Genomic DNA, 17,506 nt, shown 5'->3' with positions numbered 1-17,506 from the left:
TTCAGTGTCCATGGGCGGCGGCAGTAGTTCTATAAAAAAGTTAAGTGAAATTAACGCAAAGACACTAAATGGAGTGAGAATGATATTTAGAAGGCGTGAAAAAAATATTTAATGAGCTACTCGTAACTTTGTTCGCTTGTTCATATTATGCAGTCCATGGAGTCGCATTAGGGATAGACTTCAGAGTCGAAACTTAATCGTCGAATACGTAAAAAGTTAAATTTACATACGGTAGTTCTATAGCGCTAAGTTTGAACGGTTCTGACTATTCCAGATCTTCCGAATATGTACAGACGTCTTGGCGTAAATGAGAAACACGGATTCCTCGTACCGTATAAAATTTAAAGACTGATATATAATCAATTAATATCACTTATAATTTAAATAAATTAAAGAGAAGCTGAGTATAAACACAGCAAAGCCAATTTAAGAATAAATCACTAGAATGCTATCTAAATTCTATCCTTAAGATAATCTATGTCTATCTACGTACGATAAAATTATATATGTATGTAGTTGTATCTTCACATAAACCATTAGAAAACAAAAATATACTTTGCTATTACTTTTACGCCAAAGCTGGATCCGCCCTTGTTTTGCCTCAGCTTGTGATTTTTTTTGTGGTACATCTCGACTATATTTTACTCTAGAATGTACTAACATCAGACATTGCGTTTGTACCTTCTATTCAACTCAAAACAAGCCACAAGTAGGTACAAGGTACTGCAGAATTTCCAATAGTCTAGCATCGTTTTGTAAAGTGGCATGCGTTCCGGCTTTTCGCTCGGCATCCTCCTCTTTGTGTCGACTTCCGTTTCCTCTGCCTTAGAGCGCTTTCAATGTACATTAACTTTAACTCGTCCATATGACCTTAACCCAGACGTAGCTTAATTTAATCCAGCTAAATTTAGATGATTAGTATATTATTTTTCTTGTACGAATTGCCTTACACGGGCAAAATTCCATTCTAGCCAATTCATTTTCGCTCCAATTCTTGCTTCATATATCTTCTCTCTTCGACTAATATTTGAACACGCTTTAAGATTTTATATATAGTACACTATAAATATACCCCAACTAATAGATTTTTTTTAAATATATTGTATTAAAGTAATGTATTTGTATTGTTAATAGTTGTAACTGTTTATTAGAAGAATTATGAATCGTATACTACGTATTTAGATTCGATCATACATCTCATATGTACTATAAAGTTTTTGTCTAAAGAGATCTAAGTGCTTTAATTTCATCATCAAAGTGTCGCTAATTTGTCCCTTATCTCAATTATGCGTTGACCTTTCAAATCTAATTCACTCAACCATCCACCGTCTTCGGCACAAAGCTTGTAATTTAACTTTATGTTATATATTATTGAACACATTCTTCAATGAAATAGTTTTTATGTATATATGCTATACTAACTTTTCTATAAGGATGCGTCGTGCTTTTCTTAAATCACAACATATAACAGTTACCGGCATTTTCTATTCTTACTAATAAAATAAAGGAAAGGCCTGACTTTTATTGTTTCTTATATTAATTTAAAATTCCTACTTCTGGTGCTCTTCAAATGAATCCAATTCAAATCGAGTACTCACCCTTCCACCTGCGATTTTTTTGAACACGTGTCGTGACTCAACAAATTAAAGTGGAAATCGATCGGTCGCTTGACGAGGGGGACATGAAAGTTCTGATACATCCTATCTTGATTAGAAATGTACCCAAAACTATATCGTACATCTTTATATTTTTACAAAAATTTACTTATAAAATCCTGAAACATGACAACAGCTAGCCGCAACTTCTAAGAATAGACTCCGTAATCAAAACATTGGATCGATCAATGTTAGCTGACAATATGGATACAACCTTTCGGGATTGACGTACGATATTTATTAGGTCATGAAAATGGAACGGATACTTCGCAAAGCGTCCTGGGTTACAATATCAATATTTTGCAATCGAGTTGATGTCCGAAATTCTTTCGCTGTTAAAATGGCTACTCGTTATATGCAAGTTGGTTCCGAATAAATATTTATATTCTGACTTTGAAATTGAATTAGGCACGTTTAATATGAATGATAAGTAGTTGCTACCGAACCCTAGCACGTATAGATTGCGTGAAGGCAGTAAGGGAGTTGGGGCGGGGTGCGCGCGCAGCGGCGTGGCGGGCGGGCGGCCGTCAGACGTTTGTAGAATCAGTCCGGCCGCCCCCGCAGCTTGTTCCGCCCGGCGCCGCCGGCTCCCGCTCGGATGCCGCTGCCGGCCGCCGCTTGCGATGGTCCACACCGGACCGGCTGTTCGCGCGCCCTCCCGCGCTATGTTCGCCGCCGCTGATAGCAAACCGCGACGTGCAGTCTCGCCACTCGGTATACCCAAGTCCCCCTCGTTCCACTCCGGATTGGATCTGGTCGCGAGCCAGACGACTAAGCGATCCGAGAGCGTATCTGACGTAGCCCGTGCGTTTCGAATCGCACTCTTCGGTATGGAGGCTCAGGGGCAGCAGAACAAGGCGCCGTCGCCGCCGGACGCGCGCTCTCCGCCGGACGCGCGCTCGCCGCCGGACGCGCGCTCGCCGCCGCCGCCGCTACCTGTTACGTCCACTCCCACCGTTGCCACTACTACCACTACGACCGCGTCACCCGAGCGTCCGATCACTAGTAATGGTGAGAAGGATAATTTAATGGTGCAACTGGCACTGCTGAAAGGTTCGTTCACATTGGAGAATTAAGAAACCGGCTGATATTATTCTTAGAACGATGTGTTTATTTTAAGGCAATTTGAGTATCTTTTATATTGGACGTAATATAAATCATATTGGCAACGCTTTAGAGTAATTTTACTTAAGGTGTGTCTCTAAAAGAGCATCCGTAAACTTGTTCGCTGGTAATGTCGTCACAATCAGGCAAATGGCGAAAAGGCCGCAGAATTATATCGACCCATTGTCGACTGGTGACCGCTGTGTCTATACATGTATAATGCCATGGGAACTAATGAATGTTAAACATACAAAAACTACAATAAACGACCTTGGTTAACGGTTAGCCTATGTATTGGGTAATATCGGTAAAGTCCTCTTTTACATCTTTAAAATACCATACTAAATACTATTTTGTTTACATTTCAATACAGCATATGCCGCAGAAAACGTATATTTATTTATTGTAAGATATTTTCTCCTTTATTTTGCGAAGATAAGATCATTGTATACATGTGAATATTTTTGCGCTTCATGTTGATAGTTATTTTAAATATTGGAGTATAAAATGCTGTTGCGGCAATCGTATATTAACATATATTTTTCAACGACTCCATTCCCTAGTTCCCTTAAGCTTTTTCAAGTTCAAGTAGTTCAATCTGTGTTTATAAATTTGTATTCAAACAATTAATGCTTGTTGACAAGAATTACCATTTCGATATAATAATTTTATTGTTATTGAATTACATATGGCATAGGTTAGGTAGGTAGGTGGACTCATTTTCCGCAATTAGACTCAAATTTGGTCCGTTTTGCGTATATGGCAAGTTAAAATCCGATACGTTTTTGACATACGGAAGTTAAACTGAGCCCATGTAGATCCCACAGTAGTCTCATCAAAGCCAGAAATACTGGATTCCTATAAACATAACATAAACATTGCGTTTTTTCAACGACATTTAAGTACTTAGATATTAGAACTAATATTGTTTGTGTTATTATGTTGTAGGTATAGGTGCTTTACGCCCTACATTTAGGACAGTTTTGAATTGATTTTTAATTACGAAAATATAATACCTATATCTCATCACGGTTTCACAATCTGCAGATGCCCCGGCAGCGGAGCGTGAACAGTTGTTCGTGCAGAAGATTCGGCAATGCTGTCTACTGTTCGACTTTGCAGACGAGCCTCTGTCGGACCTCAAATGGAAGGAGGTCAAGCGGGGTGCGCTACTGGAAATGGTGGAGTACATCACCTCACAGCGTGACGTCATCACAGAGGCTATATACCCGGAGGCTGTTAATATGGTAGGTGACTTGTAAAATTACTGTACCTGATTATAGATTCTAGGTCTTCTCTCCGATTCTTCTAAATCTGCATAGGTCTCAAGATATTCCATCAAGGTGTTTTTTTTTTAATAGAACAGGGGGCAGACGGGCAGGAGACTCACCTGATGTTAAGTGATACCGCCGCCCATGGACACTCAATGCCAGAGGGCTCGCGAGTGCGTTACCGGCCTTTTAAGAATTGGTACGCTCTTTTTATGACCGTATCAGAATCATGATCTATCTATGAGATAAATGTTTTAAACCGGAATCTCTCAAATAGACATATTGTAACTCTGTAAAATTTAAACGACAATCAATACATATAGCAATATTCACAACAAAGTGTTAGCACACTGATATGTGTCTTACTCGTTTTGTCACGGTTAAAGGTTATTTTCACACAAATGGCGTTAGTCTATGAATAAAATTAATCGATGGAATTGTCTGTCAAGGCCCCTTTATAGTAATCCCTAGAGAGACAAATCTGACTAGGTCAATACGAATGTCAGGGTTTTATGACTTACTCGGTATTTATTATTCCTTCTTCAGTTAATAGTCTACACAGAGAAATACAGAGTGTCTAATTCAATTCGTAAATTCGTGTGCATACGGAAGCAAGATTTGAGATTCACTATACTAAGTTTCTCCCAGCTCAGATTAGACCTCAATCTGTTTGCTTTGTGTTACATAGACATTACATTTATTACTAACGAAACACAAACAATAATAAATTATAGAGAGTAGTGTAGAGTTCCCCAAACTTTTTTGTATCGTTGACCCCTTGCTGTGTATGTGTATAATTGATGTGTATGTGTGTTAAATTTATGCTGTCATATTTTCTTATATGTTTTAGGCATACACATTGTTTTAGAACGTATAAATAAAAAAAAGTGAAATCATTTTGTTATTCATAAACACTTCACAAAAACAAATGAGTCGGTGTTTTGGGTGCTGGAACTCATTAATGCCATTTCAATTACTTTCAATGGTGAAAATTACTTTGAGATACGAGCAAGGTTATGGAACGAATTAAACTCGTATGTCGAGGTACCGCTGTATTGCAATTTCTTATTTGTGTATAAATGTCACGATGAGTCGAATTGTGTTTTATATACTTAGGATTAAGGGTTAAAATAATTTTAATTTAATTAGTTTCTGAATTGTAAAATAAAATTTCCCGTCCTTTTAAAATAAAAAGGCACGCCCTAGTTTTCTATAACGAATTTGAATTATGAAAAATCGTAACGTAGTACATTTTAAAGTGACTTATAAAACCGAATTACCGATGTATTTTGACCTACTGTCTGTGGACCGATCAGTATGTTCGAGATGTCAGGGTACCAGAGTGTCATATACCCATATTAATGTATAATCAATAACTACGAACATCAACCTATCTTTATAAGGACCGCCTTAAAAAGTCATTGAAATCCAGTATGGACTTGGTACTTACTGACTTAAAAAAATAGCTTAATATGATCTTTATCCTCCGTATGTGTATTATGGTTTAATACATTTTTCTTTTTGTAGTACAAATTGGTAAAACGAGTACATTTTTATTTTTATTATTTTAGAAGTGTTTTCTTTAATCCATTCATGGCATAAATTTTGCTTGAAAGTAGGTGCGCAAACAACCTAGGGAAATAAATGGTCGCATTACAATTAAGTATACATTAGCCTTCAATTCTACCTTGATATTAGAAATTGTGTTATTTGCATTTTAATACGTACAATTATGTGTACCGTTTTTTTTCTACGCAGATATATTTAGGTTTCTGTATGTATTTGTTTACTTCTTTAAGGAAGCATTATTGTTAAAAGATGATCAATATAAATTATTTCTACGGGTAACACGATGTATAATTATGATCGGCAATAAATGTATTTATAAAAAGTGAAATGCAAATAAAGCTTTTCGTTTTTTTTAGTTAAACTAAATTAGTCTGAAGTAATTAATTATTATTTTTAAATCGGATTTTTTTTTGTTTTGCAAAAGTTTGTAAGAAGCTGCACCATGCTCTTCATATCCTAAAGCAATAAATTGCAAGAACAATAAAAATATGCGAAAAACAAACGTTCTTTCTGTATGAGCAATAAAGTAGCACGCAGTTACTGTGAGAACATGCAAACACGTAGTATCGAGTGAATCAAGGTGAAAACAATATATGTATACCCTTTTAATACCCAAGCTAAAAAGAAACTCACATGAAAAGTTCGATAAATGTTTATCTATATACTACTACTAGGTATATAATTCTAACCTATTAGGTACCTAATCAGCGTCATTAAAAAAGTAATTACTTAGTTAACACTAAATTCTCTATTTTGGAAGTGTATTTTTTTATAAATTTGATTTTTACAATGATGAAATATTTTTTTATATGATGTGGTGTACTTTAATAAATGAATACCGTAGTGACAGAAATCGTTTTGCTTGACCAGTAAAGAGGTCAGAACATAATGCTCATCGTAAAAATTGCGACACATTTATATTCAGCGCGGTTTTCTAAGAAATGTGATATTCCTTTACACAGCCTGTGTAAAGGGATTGCTTTTATATTTTTATGTATAAAAATAAATGAAAAACGAATGAACCGATTTGGCTAATAATGATTTTGAACTTGTGGTAGTTCAGGGAAGGTTTCAGCGGTGTATTAATAATTAAATTTTGTAATACAATCTGTTTGATGCGACTTTTTTGTATTTATTTTATTTATTAATTTGTATTTTTATAGAACAGGGGGCAAACGGGCAGGAGGCTCACTTGATGTTAAGTGATACCGCCGCCCATAGACACTCTCAATACCAAAGGGCTCACGAGTGCGTTGCCGGCCTCTTAAGAATTGGTACGCTCTTTTCTTGAAGGACCCTAAGTCGAATTGGCTCGGAAATACTTCAGTGGGCAGCTGGTCCCACAATTGTAAATAAACAATTGTCACATGGTTGTCTAGCATTTAATAGTTTTTATACATTTTGTACTCAGGTTGACACACATTTTACAGAAATGTATGTAGCTGACACGAAGTTCACCAGGTGTAGTCTTTTGTTATTGTGATGTGGATTTCTTGGGTTTATTTCTTGACAAATGATTGAGGAATTTATGAATACCAATCACAATTACGCGCAGAAATGCACTATTTACGCACACAAAATCATTTGTCACTTGTCTTCACTTTATTTCATCGGTGTTTATCTCTGGAAATCGCCTTCGAAACTGAATTAATTAGTGGCATTTCGCCTCGCTTATATATTCCTGGGAATATTATTGAACGATGTTCGAGAACTCTTTAGGCAAGATTGCTACTACTAAGTAGCGTACGATTGCGCAATTGTTAAATGTCCGTACTCTGTATCTCTTTCGCACATTGCTCCGTCCTTGTCGTACGATGTACTAGACTCGAAGCCTGAGCACTCTAGTAACTAGAGTGCTCAGGCTTCGAGAAGGTTCCGATCTTCCCTCTCTCTAGCATAACATTCCGTTCTTGTCCCTCACCTAGAAAATTTGTTCTAGAATATTCCTTCATCAAAGGGGTATAACCAGACCTGAAAAACCCTTAAAACGGGTGTCCTGAAAAGTGAACCAGTCTACTCAACTAGGGTAACATTATTCAAATTTCAATTTCTAATATGTGATAGAGCGTCTCCTGAAACGGCCATAAATCGTTGACGCTGGAGATCTTTTTAACCAGTTGAAGACTGAATAGAATTACTACAGTATTAATTGTCTAAATGATTAGTTTCTTCCGATGGTGATACCGATTACGGCATTTTTGTATGAAATTCCGATATAGGAACATCATGCTGCCGGACATCACACGATTGATTTCCTCAATGCTTGAGCATTTGAACTTAATAGTTGGTTTGCGGAGTGATAGGATATATGGGCCGTAATAGTTCATTCTGGGTTCTTTCCTGCTCAGTTTATGTATCTAAAGCCACATCATTATACGTATTAACGTACCATTAATTTCAAATTCGTGTTATATATTTGGACATTAAAGTATAATTTACTAGTTCTACAGAAAATAACATTGTTTTAATTTAATTATACCTTAAATATAATTGCTTAAATATAAATTAAATATAAACGCGTACAAAAACACTAAAAAGCAACTATAGGGACACTTCTGTGCCTGAATATACTATAGGATACTTCGTCTAATGCTTTAAACTATAGAGAATTTAATATTCATTGTTATAGAGTTTTATTATTAAATCCTAGTTTTCGAATTACGTATAAGAGTTGTAATACCATATATACAGTTATTGTATTTGTATTTTGAAGAATCATTGTTGTTTTTGTCCACAGTTCGCAGTCAACTTGTTCCGAACATTGCCGCCCTCGTCAAACCCAAATGGTGCGGAATTTGACCCTGAAGAAGACGAGCCAACCCTGGAGGCGGCGTGGCCACATTTGCAACTGGTTTACGAGCTGTTCCTTCGGCTACTTGAGTCGCCAGACTTCCAGCCAAATATAGCAAAGAAATATATTGACCAAAAGTTCGTTTTACAGGTGAGTAACGCAATTTTATTATTGCGTTAAATATGTGCGAACGTCTATAAGAAGTAAGCAAATAATTTGAAATTAAACAAACAAATTTGTTAATAATAATTATAGAATTAGTTTATGTTGTCGAATCTTTAAAGAATAGAGAAAGAGCAGCCTTTTATTAAAATTGGACTAGATCTTCAAACTTAGTTTCTAGACAAACAGTAGTGTATATCGAAAGTCGAAAACGAAATTTGTATGAAAATTTGTCAACACGAGCTGTCATTTTCATACAAATTTACGCTAGTATCTATTACGTCAGTATACGCTAGTATGCAAAACAAGTCAAGATGTGTCAAGGCATTTTGACTAAGCTCCATGGTCATTTTAGTATGACAGATAGTATCGACTACCCATACAATTTCTTTAGTTCACGTCTTCGTATAATATATGCTTCCGGTTTCCAATTTAACCTACGACGGTTTTACCGTTTCCATATAAAATGTATTGTTACTTTATAGCTAGTATATATAGTGCTTAGAGTGATTAATTTGTGGTTATCTACAATGGTCTTTCGCGCATGGGGGTAATCAATCGTTAATTATTATTGATTGATATTATCCGTTCGGTTAGGGTTTTCATTGTAAACTCACAATAATCATATTTTTACTACGAACAGTTATGAACGACAATGTTTAAAATATAAATATCAATTGCATAGACCGGGCGGGAAGAAGGCAAAAATCGATTTGCCATTACACCTATTTTGCATGAAAGCAAAAAACTGCAACCATTACGCTAGGCTTTACTTGACATGTTGAAACAATATGTAATAATAATAAAACTTACGTTGGCTGCAAATAAAATGTAGTTTTTTCTAAAAAATTGCTATTTCATACTGATTACACGGACATTTAGTAAAAAGAATAAATATATACTGCTTATACACTTGAGGGACTATTAGGCGCAATTTTTCTATATTTTTTTTCGGTTTATGGTTTGTTGTAAGGATGGGTTTGGAGTAGGACTTAGATTGTAAGAAAGTCGGGTAATTTAACTAGACTCATGGTTATCACTGTATATATAACAGTAATATCAAAGTTAAATTGATGTCAAATGGTGATATTATATTATAGCAAACTTATATATTATATTATAATAATATTGACCCCGATATGTCGAAAACATATGAATAAATATTAAATGCGATACATAGATTCTTTAACAGTGCTGAGTCGTGCAGTTTTGTACGGTATCACATTTTTTCAATCAATAAAATATCATTTATTCATATAGGTAACATAATGTAGGTACACTTATGACGGGCGTTGAACGGAAGAGAAGAACTCTATGCAATAAACTCTCCGCCACTCTTTTTATACATGACATCATGACATTTAGTAAACATTAGTAAACATAAGTTAACCAAAGACGCAATCAAGAGTTTAAAAACGCTAGTTAGTTAATTATTCGTTTTTATAGGTTAATTACACCTTTTTTATATCTATTTAAAAATGAATCGAAAACATGTTGATAAGCGACTACAGAAGTTTTTTTAAATTAATCCTTGAAATCTAAAGAAGGTTTTTATGGAAAATATATTTTTATCTTATTCCGGAAAAGCCAACAATTTTGGTGTAGTACAGCAAAATGTTGCACGTGTATATAACTGCAGCTTCTACTTTTAATGGTCCAGTGAATATTCTATCTCGCTCTTACAATTTGATTGCTAACATAGATGAAAATATTGATATAATTTACATCAGTCTTCCAAGTTACCGTAACTTTGTTTATCATACTATTAATGGCGTTTAAGTTTTTATTTAGTTTTAGATATTTTTTTATTTACTGGTTGCTTATTTGATTGTTTAATTTTTCCTCGCTAGCTTGCTTATGTTCTAATATAATTGATATGTATGTGTATTTGTGTGAAATTTGAGATGTCATATTTTCTTGTCTAATTTTATGCGTACACATTGTTTTAGAACTTATAAATAAATAAAAATACTTACTTAAAAACTAGTAAGATATAATCACTATATTAGGCCTAGCAGAGTTCGCGGATACATCTAGTATTTATTTATTTAATTATAAGTAATCTAACAGATTATACTTATACTAATTATAAGGCAATACGGAGAAAGCCATAACAGATTACATATATAAACAATATATGTATATAAATCAGAAAAGATAATCATTATTATGAAGACTACAATGCCTAAAAATTATTATTGTTCGGATTGCTTATATAATTAAATTAATTAATTTTGTTGACAGCTCCTCGAACTATTCGACACAGAGGATCCAAGAGAGCGGGACTTTCTCAAGACAACCCTACATAGGATATACGGAAAATTTCTAGTACTACGTGCCTATATAAGGAAACAAATCAACAATGTATTCTATAGGTAAGAAATGTTAATAATTATATTAATTTAATGCGTGTGTTTCAAATAAGCATAATGATTGGTCAACCGCTGACAGTGCTGACTTGTTTGTCCTAAATTATTTTAGCTGAAGGTGCGCTCTCCGACTGCTTACATTACATGTGTGTATGTGTAGTAGTACAGATTTGGCACCAACTAAATCATAACCCAGGGAGGCTTCTTTTTCTTTTTTTATTTCGACCACAAAATTAGGACAAGCACATGATACAAATTGACGTACATACAAAAATATGAAATGCGATGCCGTCCCTATAACATGCGGACATGACTAGCGAAATCCAGTAGATGCGCAGTGTTCATAACAAATATATAAAAAAGAATTAAACTATTTCTTTGAAAACTTTAATAGGGAAATAAGTAAGCCTTCTTACTCGCCGATTTTTGAGTGCGGGTATATCTTTAAAATAGTTTGGCACGGGCTTCGTTTGTATAATGTTCGTTGGCCATAATTAGAAGCAGCGAAGTTAACAAAAAAATAATAATTATAATCTATGTTAATATGCCGTTTCTTGGTAGTTTAAGGAAACTTTTCTATATGGTTTTAAAGTTCACCTTTTTCACTTTGTTTGTCGCAAAGTTTGTCACCAATTGCTGCAGCGGTTATTATGAATACGCCTATTAGTAAATGATTTACATACATTGCGTGTCAAACATTCAATTTAAATTAAAGATTTTATTCGATATTAACATGCAAATAAATGGAATGTAATTTCTATTGGCCCAGGTTAGGGTTAGGTCGGCATGACGTCATCGTTTTATCCTTATCATAAATCGTATTGTATAATTTTTGATTTAGGGGATTTCTAGGGCATTTTTCAGATTCCTAATCTCGACTTTGTATAGTACTTTATCAGCCACAATGTTTGGCAAAACATTAAATACTCCTTAGTAACGAATAGTTCTAATATTGTGCTAAGTAAATGCTTTAAACAAGTGTCGTGTATTGTAAACCCCACTATGTAGGAGTATTCTCGTAAGCCCATTTTTTTGAACAATTAAAACATTTGGACCATTAATTTTCGTTTAATTTTATAAAAATACAATCTTGACAAATCATTATAAATTTCCCACTGCCGAAATATATCTTGAGCATTATAATTCTATAAGCACCTTAAATGGGGGACGGAAATAGTAATATAGGGATACCCCTATAGTACAAAAACATACATATAAATGGGGGATTACATTACTTCTGTAAGTCGTGGTCAAAGACACACTTAATATCGAGGACTTCTTGAGGACACTTGCCCCTGATATTGACGTGGTTATAGTGGGGGAAGGGCCTGCAAATTATTTAAATTGATAATATTGTATTTTAAATAATATGTATATGGTTTAAGTATTTTTTATTTCACAAAATATGTTTTAAAGGAGTATTAATATAAATAATGTCATGAATTTTGTTTTATATAAATTTATAAGTCCAGTTTGGTATTTATTTTGTAATTAACTAGATTATTATTAAATAAAATATCTTACTATTAAATTGTTTTTCTATATAGAAACTGATAATTGCAAAACACAGTATTGATGTCTGGCTTAATTGAGTTTACGTGCAAGCTTGCAAGTTTAATATGCATTTATATTTTCATTTATTTTACAGGTTTATATATGAAACGGAGCACCACAACGGCATTGCTGAGTTATTAGAGATACTTGGATCAATCATTAACGGCTTCGCGTTACCACTGAAAGAGGAACATAAACAGTTTTTGCTTAGGGTAAGTTAGGATTGGAGTAATTTCGTATTTTAGAACGCGAGAATCTAGTTCCGAGGAACGGTGGAGCCAGGGGGCCATGGGGGTCTTGCGCCCCCATAACACCAGCTCAAGAAGAGATTACGATTTGAAATGGTATAAAAATGTTATACTTAGACCAGTGTTTATCTCTATTACCAGAAAAGTAATAATGGACTCAAAAAAGTCTGCATATAAAGAAATATAAGAGAATCAGACTAAATTCCTAAACAGTATAGAAAAAATATAATTTACTTTAAAAATGTTTGCTAAGGGCATTGTAGAAAAGCTTACTGATCACGCAAAAATAAGAATAACACTGATTGTATACCTTTCAACAGGAAAATAGCATGCTGCAGCATATAATATTAACTCACTTAACGATTAAAAAACAGTTCAAGCCATTCTATGTAAGTGTCATACATTCTCACCTTCTAATAGCTATTGGGGGGTAAAACAGCAGACGCGTAATAAATACAGTTGTCCAATCACAATCGAACATGTCTAGATTTTCCTAAATGTTATTATGCTATTCCAGGTATTACTCCCTCTCCACAAGGCAAAATCTCTATCAGTCTACCACCCACAGCTGGCCTACTGCGTGGTGCAATTCCTTGAAAAGGATCCGTCTCTCACCCAGCCTGTTGTTCGGTATGATTAAATTCCTCAGTTATATTCTCCTGTTACAAGTATTACAAGTTACAAGTATTACAAGTTACAAGTATTACAAGTTACAAGTATTACAAGTTACAAGTATTACAAGTTACAAGCTCTATTGATGTATTGTCGCCATCTCGTGTCACTTTGCAAATAAATCTTACAAAACTGTAAACATATAGATATAACTTACATGTTATATAATGTGTCGTATGGGTGACACATGCCGTAGCGAATTGTCGCCAAGCAAACATTAACTAAAGTGTACCTAAATAGTCGGTAACATATCCGCGAGCTAGCTTATTTAAATCTAAATAGCAAACTATACCAAATAACATATACTAATCTTAAAACAAATTCCTAAATAGATAATAAATAAATAATAATTCTTTGTTAAATTATTAATTTTATAGTATTTAGAATTAGCTAGGTTATTCTGATCTCCATTTTGCTTCCTGAAATAAAAAAAAAATTTTTTTAGGGCATTACTGAAATATTGGCCGAAGACACATTCGCCAAAGGAGGTGATGTTCTTAAATGAGATGGAAGAAATCCTAGACGTGATAGAACCAGCAGAGTTCCAGAAAATAATGGACCCGCTGTTCCGTCAACTGGCCAAGTGCGTTTCAAGCCCACATTTTCAGGTATGTACAGTTGCCATCATAAATATAATTTGGTTCTTGTATGTATGTATGTTGGGGCTCCGTTTCCGCAATTAGACTCTCAATAGGTCCGTTGTGCGTGAAGTCCTGGCTAACTAAGCCAGCCTAACTCCTTCCCAAAGCACAGAAGCTTCCTGGGCACTTCGCGGGCTTCACGGAATTTGGTTCTTATTAAATAAATGTTCCTGAGCAGTGTTGGCCTAGTGTGACTGTGATGCCTCACTAGTAGGTTCTATTCCCGGCTACGGACTAAGAACATTTAGCATTCACTCGATCGGTGAAGGAAAACATCGTGAGGAATCAAGAAACCGGCTTGTTTTATAACCAAAAATTCGACGGCCTGCGTCAGGCACAGGAGGCTGATACAAGTACTTTGCTTGTAAGATTAACAAATGATTCATAAAACAGATACAGAAATCTGAGCCCCAGACATAACAACGTTGTAGCGTCACTGAATTTTTTATTATATTAAATAAATATTCCACTTTATTAAATATATAAATTACTCGTATTGCGTTACATTTTAACTCAATATTTGAGTATTGAAAATGCCCTTGTTTGAAGTCTCTTAACACACTGTTGGTTTATAAAAATAGATAGTATAATGTCATTACAAGTTTTATTGTGAATGTATGATATTTGCGTGTAAATTGTTTATATGAAATGAGTATATGATCACTCCACGTATTTTCTTAATTAATTAATTAAATTATTAGCTCATATATATATATAGGTTACATGACTCAAAGAAGGCCAGTTTTTCTTCCTCCACCATCTATATGTAAAATTTAATGTTTTTTGTATATATTCGTCTCCAGGTTGCAGAACGCGCTCTATACTACTGGAACAATGAGTACATAATGTCTCTAATATCGGACAACGCGACTCACATACTACCAATAATGTTCCCGTCGCTGTACTGCAATACAAAGTCTCACTGGAACAAGACAATCCACGGCCTAGTCTACAACGCCCTCAAACTCTTCATGGAAATGAACCAAAAACTCTTTGATGAATGCACGCAACAATTTAAGCAGGAGAAAGAGAAGTGAGTTTAATATATAATAATTTTCATATTTATTCAAAATTTTCCGTACAGAGACGATCCAACGTTTTATCAACACTTTAGAAGAAGTAGTAATTAGATTGATATGTGATCTTATATAATATGAGAACATCATCATGCTCTAGGTTTCTAGGCACTTGTATGCTTTTACATAAATTTATCCGAATCTAAGTTATATCGAGATGATATTTAAGTTAGGTTTCCAACTTCCTAAGTTGAAATTTCATCAATATCGGTTGAGTGGTTTATTATATATCAATCTCGTAAATGCCGTAAATTAATAAAGACACATGTGATCCTTATGATGTAGGTATTTTATGATATGTTTATTTAAAGCAGTATTTAAAAAAAGTTATACAAGTAAATTATTGTGTTTTTGTTCAGGGAGATAGAACGTCTTCAACAGCGTGAAGAACTATGGCAGCGGTTGGAGGCTGTGGCAGCAGCTAATCCCACCTGTCGACAGCTTGACTCTGATCCTCTCACGCCCGATGCTGAGGTGAGATATTTATTTTACCATAACTGTTAAGATAGCCACTAATCAAAACCCCTAATAGAATTAGGAACTGAATAACTAACATCCTTAACTCAGCCACAAATCAATGACGGTGAAGTTAGCCGCTAATCAAATACCCTAATGAAGTTGGCAACCGAATGACTCTCATCCTTTAGTTGTTTTATTCTTAGTATATAATCGGTGGGATGAAAATGTCGTAGGCTGACACATAGATGGCGTTACCAGTATTAAATTAATATAATGTTGTATTAGTTTGCGAGATATGGTATTTTAAGTTAATTAACTTGTTTGTTTAAAAAATTAATAAAAATAAATTTCGTGTAGCTTTTATTATTAGTATTAAAGATATTAATTTACGTACTTTTGAAGATTGACGCTAAACTTATATATTTAGTCTCGACACGTTATATAGAATACGCTAATGAGTGTTAAAAAGAATAAGGTTAAGCAAGGTTTTTAATCTTATTTTCTTTTTTCATATTTTTACAGTTAAACTTGATAATACAAAACTATTAATGCAATCATTGTGAATTCAGCTATTGTGCAACAAAATATGTATGTATATTTACGGTGCGCAAGACGAGCGTGAGTGGTGTTTCCTAAGTAAATGTGTACGCGCCCGCTTCACTGCTATAATTGCGGCTGCATAACACGCCGAGTGTGATTATTTGCTAGTTGCAACGCAGTCTCTCTATTTCCTATTTCCGAATTATAAAATTTCGAAATAATACATTTTAATACAGTGTAAACTCTTTTTAAAAATTCTTGTTAATTTGGTTGTTTTTTTGTTCACTCTATATAACGATAACTCTCTATAACGACAAAAATGGCTCAGTCCCTTGAGTTTCGTTATAAAGAGTTTACATTGTAATTAAGTCTCATCCGAACTGTTGAGTGGGATTTTTCCTTTAGAAAAGTTGTAACTTCTAGAAAATACCTTAACTTTCAGATCCGAAAGAATCACAATGCGACCAAGCCACTCCTACGCAAGAAGTCCGATCTGCCAGCCGACGCCTCCACGGTGAAGGCTCTCATTGAACACAAGCGACCAGACCCATATCTCACGACCCCACCGGACGCGGACAAGTGCTAGCGGGCTTTGCCCCTACGGGGATCTGTGCCCCGACCGGGAATAAGTGCAAGCTAAGTAAGTGACCCCAAAAAACATTCCCGAATGTGAAATTTCAACCTTATCAGGACTCATTTGGTGCCATCAGCCTTTAAGTGAAGTGAAATCGGTGCTTACGAATTCTATTACATCAAATATGGCGACAAACTTCATACTACAATTTGGCGCTACTTGTATTCTTAATTTAAAATTTTATTGCTAAAGTCATTGGGAGCGTGAAGTTAACCCCAATCCAAAATTATCGTGAAATTAGCCACAGTTAAGTTAGTCATATATAATAAAGTTAGCACAAGTGTCATTACGTTAGCCTCTAATCCATAATTTACCTTTTTCACGTTGGTTATGAAGTTTGCCGCTCAATATTTTCTGCGTCGTCAAATACCAACTTTACACGGATAAGACAATAAATACAAATGAGAACAATTATTAAAAAATATTTATTCATTGCAAAATTTTTATGACATTGTTTATTAAAGATCATGGAGTAACAGAAATTGTGAGAATTAGTGATCATAATGACTTTAATTTCACGCGAAATTAAGCGCGCAATAATTCTACCAACCGATGTCCATACGATGAACTAGAGATTTTCGCACTAATTTTTACCTCCTCATGTATCTCACATTCGACTCAGAGCTAGTGACTTGATTGTCCAAAAGTATTTTGTATTGGTTTGGTTCCCGCTAGTGGACTCTGAATCTTTCTTCGTAAAATAGTATGAAACGAGAGATGCGATTTGATATCAAATAATGTGAGACATTAACATGTAGAAG

At 34.6% G+C, this 17,506-nt stretch overlaps 1 protein-coding gene across 2 annotated transcripts in view; it reads left to right on the top strand.

The window, feature by feature from the left end:
- LOC110991981 (serine/threonine-protein phosphatase 2A 56 kDa regulatory subunit gamma isoform) overlaps window positions 1–17,506 on the top strand; it is a 29,213-nt gene extending 11,707 nt beyond the window's left edge. For both annotated transcript variants that reach the window (XM_022257594.2, XM_022257593.2), the window contains exons 3-11: window positions 3,807–4,006; window positions 8,337–8,540; window positions 10,797–10,927; window positions 12,570–12,687; window positions 13,241–13,353; window positions 13,841–14,003; window positions 14,840–15,069; window positions 15,472–15,586; window positions 16,554–17,506. In XM_022257594.2, coding sequence (XP_022113286.1) covers window positions 3,807–4,006; window positions 8,337–8,540; window positions 10,797–10,927; window positions 12,570–12,687; window positions 13,241–13,353; window positions 13,841–14,003; window positions 14,840–15,069; window positions 15,472–15,586; window positions 16,554–16,697 — 1,418 coding nt within the window. In that variant the 3' untranslated portion in view covers window positions 16,698–17,506. The remainder of the gene's footprint in view (window positions 1–3,806; window positions 4,007–8,336; window positions 8,541–10,796; window positions 10,928–12,569; window positions 12,688–13,240; window positions 13,354–13,840; window positions 14,004–14,839; window positions 15,070–15,471; window positions 15,587–16,553) is intronic.

The sequence above is a fragment of the Pieris rapae genome, chromosome 1 (genome assembly GCF_905147795.1).
Source record: "Pieris rapae chromosome 1, ilPieRapa1.1, whole genome shotgun sequence".
In the NCBI taxonomy this organism is placed as follows: Eukaryota; Metazoa; Arthropoda; class Insecta; order Lepidoptera; family Pieridae; genus Pieris; species Pieris rapae.
The sequence above is the reverse complement of the archived record's forward strand: the minus strand, read 5'-3'. Positions and strand labels throughout refer to the sequence as shown.